At 32.9% G+C, this 7695-nt stretch overlaps 1 protein-coding gene across 1 annotated transcript; it reads left to right on the top strand.

The window, feature by feature from the left end:
- The first annotated feature begins 4763 nt into the window (after positions 1-4763).
- On the top strand, positions 4764-7105 carry LOC116116577 (2-alkenal reductase (NADP(+)-dependent)-like). The gene is made up of 5 exons (XM_031402642.1): positions 4764-5102; positions 5534-5708; positions 5986-6152; positions 6280-6362; positions 6510-7105. The coding sequence occupies exons 1-5, from the start codon at positions 4857-4859 to the stop codon at positions 6886-6888; spliced, it is 1050 nt and encodes a 349-aa protein (XP_031258502.1). The 5' UTR covers positions 4764-4856; the 3' UTR covers positions 6889-7105.
- Positions 7106-7695: the final 590 nt, after the last annotated feature.

Genomic DNA, 7695 nt, shown 5'->3' with positions numbered 1-7695 from the left:
CACAAACAACAAGTTCAAGCACTGCTTGAACTTAGAAGCCGTGACCACCTTTGAGCCAACATTGTCTTCAGTGGCCACCTTCTTTAAGTTGATCACGCCTTGAGCAATCAATTCTTTGACAAAATGAAATCGCACATCCATGTGTTTGGTCCTCTCATCACTACAACATTATGTATTTCTAGCCATGACGTTCATTGTAGCTAAACATATGAATTTGTATAACTAAAGGCTTTAGCTACAAATGCAATGTTTTGTAGCTTATCGTAGCTAGAAGTGGCATAGCTAAAAGTTAGCCATGTAACTTTTCGCTTGCGTAGCTAACAATTTATATTTTTTTGCTATGGATGAAATTAATGTGTAACTAAAAATTTAAATGTTTTTGCTATAACAATAATAAGCTTGTAGCAAAAGCTTTGCCTCTATAGCCATGGAGAATAGTCAGTATAGCTATGTTTGTATTTTAGCTACACAAATATAAATTTATAACTAAAACTTAAAAATTCCAGCTACAAAAATAATATTAATGGCAAATATATTAACATTTTAGCTATGTGAACACTAAATTTGTAACTAAATGAAAAGATCATTTGCCATATATATAGTGAATTCGTAACTAAATATTAAATTATTTGTTACGGACATATAGAAGTCATATCTGTATATGAAAAGATATTGTTATAGACATAGAGTGTTAATAGCTAAATATTGAAATTACTTGATATGAATACTTTTGATTTGTAGCTAAATATTATAATTATTTGCTATGGACAGATAATTTATATCAAGAATTTATAATTTATTGCTTCGATTAAAATTAATTTTAACAAATATTGGTATAATTAACAAATTTAAAAATAATTACAAATTTATAGCAATATTTTTATATTAAATAGATAATATGACATAAAAAAAAAATTCTAATATAAAAAAATAAAACATTAATAAAGTCATTTTCAACCAAATAATTGTCTACTCATAAAATCTTTCATCCTCGTAATTAAAAATGTTATCAACTAAATTTTTTACAAAATGTGAGTGCTTTAATGTCTTAGCAACCTTTTCTCACCATTTAAGAATTTCCACCAACCTGCAATATCAAATTTAAAAAAAAAAAAAAAATTAATCATATAGACTAATGTAATCACTGTATATCATTTTATGATTAATGTAAAAGAAAAATAATTTTCATAGTATATATGCAGTTTCAAAATAACTTACAATTTCATCCAAAGGATTTGGTTATTTGTTGAAGATTGTTGACCTCGAGTTGTAAGCATCATCATGAACTTCTCTTTCGATCATCTATTCATCTTCTCCATTTTCCTTTTTACTTCTGATTTTTCATTTGCTTCCTCTTTGCCTCCTTCACCCTTTCATAAGTTATGCTTTAGTTGATCTACTTCCAAAATATTCAATAATACTTTTTCCTAGACCATAAGCATGCAAATAGTCATTCTTCTATAGACCAAGGACCTTTTCAAATATTTCATCATCATTCAATAAGATTTATCCTTCTACTTGTTTTTTTTTAATCGATCAAATTTTGAATGCAAAATAAATTTATAAATTAGCTTGGATTGTGTGTGCATAATAAAAAATCAAGAAATAGTTAAAGAGAATACAAAGCTATTACAATAATGTCTTCTCTACTGGATTCAGCTTGCTTTCCTTTAATCTGAGATTCAATCCAAACTTCAACATGAGAAGGAGTATATATAAATTAATTTTTTTTTAAAAAAAAAAGAAAGATAGGGGAACTTAGAAACAGCAAGGTTTCTTATTCATATTTGACAGGTTTCTTGTTTAGGTTTATATCAATGACTTCCAGGGCATGAATTAAAACAGTTTTATAATAAATGTCAAATCATACTAATTAAACTCGTCATTGATGAATTTTAAAAGAGAGAAGCAAAAAACATGGCCCACGGAAACTTGTTTCACTTTAAAATTAAATTAAACATGGTTCCACTTGATACATGCACTTTCAACTGAACTATATTAGTGACTGAATATGCATGATAAGAGAACTTTGAGTGGAACCAAAATCCAAACTACAAGCTCGCTTAAATCATGTGATAATATTATTTTAACCCATGTGAAATTTATATTATTATATTAGTTATTGAATATTATTATATGAATGCAACAAGAACAGAAACATATATATAAATGCATCCAGAAACAAGGCAATTGATCCAGCAACTTTGCGACAAAATTTTAGATGCAATTGATTCCAATGGCCATGGAAGAGAGAAAAGTGCAAACAATTTTCATGTTCTGGGTATGGGCTGTGTTTATATAAATTAAAAGTAATGAAAGAGACTTAAAAAGAGTTGACATATTTGTTTCAATATAATTTTTCCAATGCTTCATCACAGATATCATATGCATCAACCTTTTCTTCAACGATTGCACTTGCACTCCCTCTACCTAGACCTTGTTTGACTTTTCACAGTTGTGGGACAAATTTTATCAACATACGAATTTTTGCATCATAAACAACTTAAAAGCTCATTTTAAGAGAACTACTTGTTTTAAAAATTGTGTGAAATTGGAGGTTGGAGATTTAATGGTTAAAACTCCCAACCGCAATTAATCTAATTAAAACTACAGACACAATCACACAAACACAAATCTCATAACAAGTAAAACTACAGACACAATCACACAAACACAAACACTCGGCTACAGGCTTCTACTGAAATATAACAATTACAGGAGAAAGAGGGTGTACTCACACAGTCACAGTTGAGAAACGAGATAAATCTGACTGGAGTCTAGAGATAGTTAATTTCCCAAGGAGTTTGGAGTCGTGTGGCAGAAGAGCGGGAATTCAGTGGCATTGTGGCAACAGACAGGAAACTAGGAAGGCGTTTGGCTGTTTGGATTTTGTATTTTGGAATTGGGTGTGTGCAATGAGTGATGCTATCTACACTAGCCAAATCATAGTAACCCCAGTACTAACTGATCTGTCTCATCTGCCACATCAATTAATTGCCACATTAGTTTTCTTAAAAACTATATATTTGTTTTTCTTCAAATTTCACTTCCCCTAAATCAAATTCATTCCCTGCAATGCAAACGCTATACAATTTTTCCCTTAATTCTCTACCTCTCATCTCACAATCAATTTCTCAAAATTTCTCAAACGTTTCTCAGCCGATCTCATCCCAATTTCATTACATGTCACGAAGCCTCACTAGACACCAACAAACCAAAACCGAATTGTCTTTTCCATGCCTCGCCAAGCGCCACCGTGCTACGCCTCGCCAGATGCCGTGACGCCTCACCAGATGTTGACAAATTAGAGACTAACCATTGTTTCCATGCCTCATCGCCAAACCAACTGGAATCGTCTTTTCCACGCCTCGCCAGATGCCACCCCGCCATGCCACGCCTCACCAGAAGCCACCACATTTCGCCAGCTAAGAATCAAAGGCACAGGTAAGACTATTATCTTTTCAATTCGATTTTTAGTTTCAATTAGCTGTTAGGGTTTTTTTTTTTTTTTTTTTTTTTTTTTTTTAATTCTATTTAGTTTTTAATCAAATTGATTCATCGAAGAAATGCATGTTTATTTGCATGATTCACATTGGTTTTCTAAATGATGATGCTTGTTGTTTACTTGTTGATTAGGATTCTAGAAGCTGCCCATTTCAAGGCCTTTAGCTCTGCCGTTGAGGAAGCATATATGGATTTGGTATTGTTGGTTGAATGCTTGTGGTTGGTGCTATATGTGATTCATCATGGAATTTTTTTAGCTTATTTATGGATTTTCGTAGTCCTAAATATTTAACAAGATTGTAGGAGAGCTTTAGAATGGTTTATAAAACCAAATAGAAGCTGGCTCTAGTTCATGGTTGCGTTTAATTCTATTTGATTGGTTTGGTTCTTGTATGTATTTTGTGCCAAATATTTGCCTTTTCTATTCTATTTTTAACTTTGGGAGTATGGAATCATTTGCTTGTCTTTTGGTAAATATTTTAGGTAGGTAGGTAGTTGTGTTGCTGCTGTAGAATATGCATTTTTGTAGTTTTTACAGGTTTCAGGAGATTGCTGCATTCCGGGTAGTTTGTCCAGGTTTGTTAGTTTTATGCTTTTAGTAGTGTGTGCAATTTTTGGAAGGTTATTGTAGTTTGTATAGGCTGTCTAATGTGTCATATACATGTTAAATATGACACATTGTCAATAATACATTTTTAAAAATACGACAATATCAATCCTGATTTTAGCATTTTTTATGGACTATTTGGTCAAATTAGATAATATAACATAGTATACAATTGATATTCAAATTATAGTCTACAGACTCAAACATAATATATAGTCAAGATTCAATTATAGTCTCAAATCAAACATATAACAAAACCAAAATTCAAAGTCAAATTAGAACTTCAAACAAATAAAATAAATAAATAATACAACCAAGATTCAAAATATAGTCTATAACAGAAACTCACTTTAGAATATCAACAATGACGACAAGGGAGGGAAGTGTGTATTTTGAAACCTATGGGGGTCCAATTGAAATTTATTTTACTCAAAACACCGAACACATTTTGCTACAACACTCCCAAAAATATCTCTGCCATTGATCGACCACCACACAAAATAAATTATCTAGAATAGAACATTCCTCTTACAGGATCGTCATTGCTGACTCACTGAGCGCCGAGTCCGAGTCAAACCCTGTAAAGGCACACGAGAAACACGAAACAAAAACAGAAAATAAAATGTACAATAACTATGCAACTATAAATACAGCTGAATTATACTTATAGACAGACTCAAGGAAAAGCAAAGAAAAGGAAAGAAAAGAGAAGAAAAGAAAATATCTCATTAGAGAGAAAGCAATAATGGCGAGTGGAGGTGAACTGATAAACAACAAGCAAGTGATATTCAAGAACTTTGTTGAAGGGTTTCCAAAAGAATCAGATATGGAGGTGAAAACAAGTTCTATATCATTGAAAGTAGAAGAAGGTTCAAATGCTGTCGTAGTTAAGAATCTTTACTTGTCTTGTGATCCTTACATGAGGATCCGCATGACGCAAAGTGATCAAGAAACTGACGATCCCGAGTTCATTCCCTTCACTCCTGGCTCTGTAAGCATTTTGGATTAAACACTTCCTTGTTTTGTTTTTGTTTTTTTTGTAATTTTTTTTTTTAGAACGTATGATCGGATGAAGTTCTGTTTGGTTACTGGGAAAATCTTGTTATGAGGAAAGAAAGGAAATTTTTTGATAAGCACTTGAAACACACAGTCGTTCTTGTTTAGTCTAGTTCTTTGTTGAATGATGAATGGATGAATCGGGATGATTAGATCAACTTGTGTTTGGTTACTGAGAAAATTATGTGATAAGGGATGTTTTTGTTTTCAATTTGATTTGTATGTTTCCTCATTTAAGTTGATGTATATAATTAATTATGTATAACAACACATACTAGTTCTTTTGTTTTTGTTAAATGAATGGGATCAGATAATAAATTCTGTTTGGTTACTGGGAGAATGAAGAGAGGATGTCTTTAATTGCAGCCATTGGAAGGATTTGGAGTGGCTAAAGTTGTGGATTCAGGGCATCCAAATTATAAGAAAGGAGACTTAGTTTGGGGAATGGTAAAATGGGAAGAGTACAATCTCATGGAGAACCCCCAGCTCTTCAAAATCCATCATGCTGATGTTCCCTTGTCCCATTACACAGGAATTCTTGGTGGGTTAATATTTTCTTTCTCTATTTTGATTTATTAACGTTCAGGATTGTTGCCAAATTTGGGCATATTAAGTGTTGACATAACTTTATAAATCAAAAACAGAAAAAAAAAAAAAAATTATATCAGTTTGACTGTACATTACCTTTATAGACACAAATGTGGTGCAGAAGTAGATAAATTTAGACTTGGATTTCTGAATTGCAATGTTTTGTTGTTATATTGATGATCTTTGAATTTTTTTTTTTTTTTTTTGTTTGGTCTTTGTCTTGTCCATAGGTATGCCTGGCATTACAGCTTGGGCCGGTTTCTATGAAGTTTGTTCTCCGAAGAAGGGAGAAAAAGTATACATTTCAGCGGCATCAGGTGCAGTCGGTCAGCTTGTTGGGCAATTTGCAAAGTTGATGGGTTGCTATGTTGTTGGAAGTGCTGGAAGTAAAGAAAAAGTGAGCCAAATCTACCTCAAATATTAGTTCAACAATTTCCTAATTTTACTCTTACATTTTAATGTCAAGTCGACAAATTAAGATTAGTTGAATTCATATCAATTTTTTTTTTTTACTACTTTGTTAGGTTGATTTATTGAAAAACAAGTTTGGTTTTGATGATGCTTTCAATTATAAAGAGGAACATGACTTGGATGCAGCATTGAAAAGGTTAGTATCACTGCATAATCAGAAGCTTCAGGGCGCCAGAAGGGGCTGAGGCAGAGGGAGAGTCGGGCGGAATTTGATGAGTCTTTCAGTACTTAAAATTTCAACTGAGGCTAATTTTTTTTTTTTTCCTTCTTCCCTCTTTGCTAGGTGCTTCCCTGAAGGCATTGACATCTACTTTGAGAATGTAGGGGGGAAAATGCTTGATGCAGTGCTTCTAAACATGAGACTTCGAGGGCGAATTGCAGCATGTGGAATGATCTCACAGTACAATCTTCATCAGCCTGAGGGTGTACACAACCTGATGAACATTGTTGGTAAGCGAATTCGCATGGAAGGACTAATGGCCTTTGATTATTTCCCCCAATACGAAAAGTTTTTGGATGCGGTGCTGCCCTTTGTCCGAGAAAAGAAGGTTGTTTATGTTGAAGACATCGCTGAAGGCATCGAAAGTGCTCCTGCAGCTCTTGTAGGGCTGTTCAGTGGAAGGAATGTTGGAAAACAAGTAGTTGCAGTCGCGAAGGAGTGATTTAATTAAGCCTTCTTTTGTAAATCTTGTTGCCACTCTTGTACTGAATACTGTTATGGATGATAATAATAATCTATCAGGAGTTGTTTGTGGTTCCTTATATCGGTTAAGGACAGTGCAGTTTGTGTACAGAATTCACACTGATGTGCCCCTAAGTTTATGATACAGGAATACTTGGTGAGTGCTGTTCATTTTAGCAATCGACAACGGTTCTTCATACGATTTCTGTAACTGTTTTGTGTGTTCATTTTGGCAACGGGAATTCCTGGAATGACAGCTTAGGCTGGTTTCTATTTAAAAGAGTAAAGCTTTATCCTATTTGAGATTCTAATCGGCTTCCCCATATAATCAAACTTGATAATATCAATAAAAGTAATTCATAAATCAATTAAAGCAATGAAAAGATATTCAACTTACCAGCTTTGATTGTGAGATGTTGCCAGCAAATTCACCTCGTTTGGAAACAAAAACAAAAATCTGAAACACATGTTGCGTAAATGCTTTTCAAAAGCAAACAAAAACAAAAATTAAAAGCAGTAACACATGTTGCATATTGTAATGTTAAACCTGATATTATCAACTTCCTAAACCAACAAAATAAACCACACAATCACAAATCAAGAATCAAGAATGAAAAAGAGGCACAAACAACACACACCAAATTTTACAGTGATTCACCTATCCGATGTTGAATAGATTATATCCACGTTGAACTCCAATAAACTTCTGCACTAAAGATTAAGAGATTTAAGATGTACAACTTCTCTAAATTATACAATAATCACACACTCTGTGAACTCTCTTAAA

This window comes from Pistacia vera, unplaced genomic scaffold (genome assembly GCF_008641045.1).
Source record: "Pistacia vera cultivar Batoury unplaced genomic scaffold, PisVer_v2 Contig78, whole genome shotgun sequence".
NCBI lineage: Eukaryota > Viridiplantae > Streptophyta > Magnoliopsida > Sapindales > Anacardiaceae > Pistacia > Pistacia vera.
This window is presented reverse-complemented; position numbering and strand designations above follow the sequence as displayed.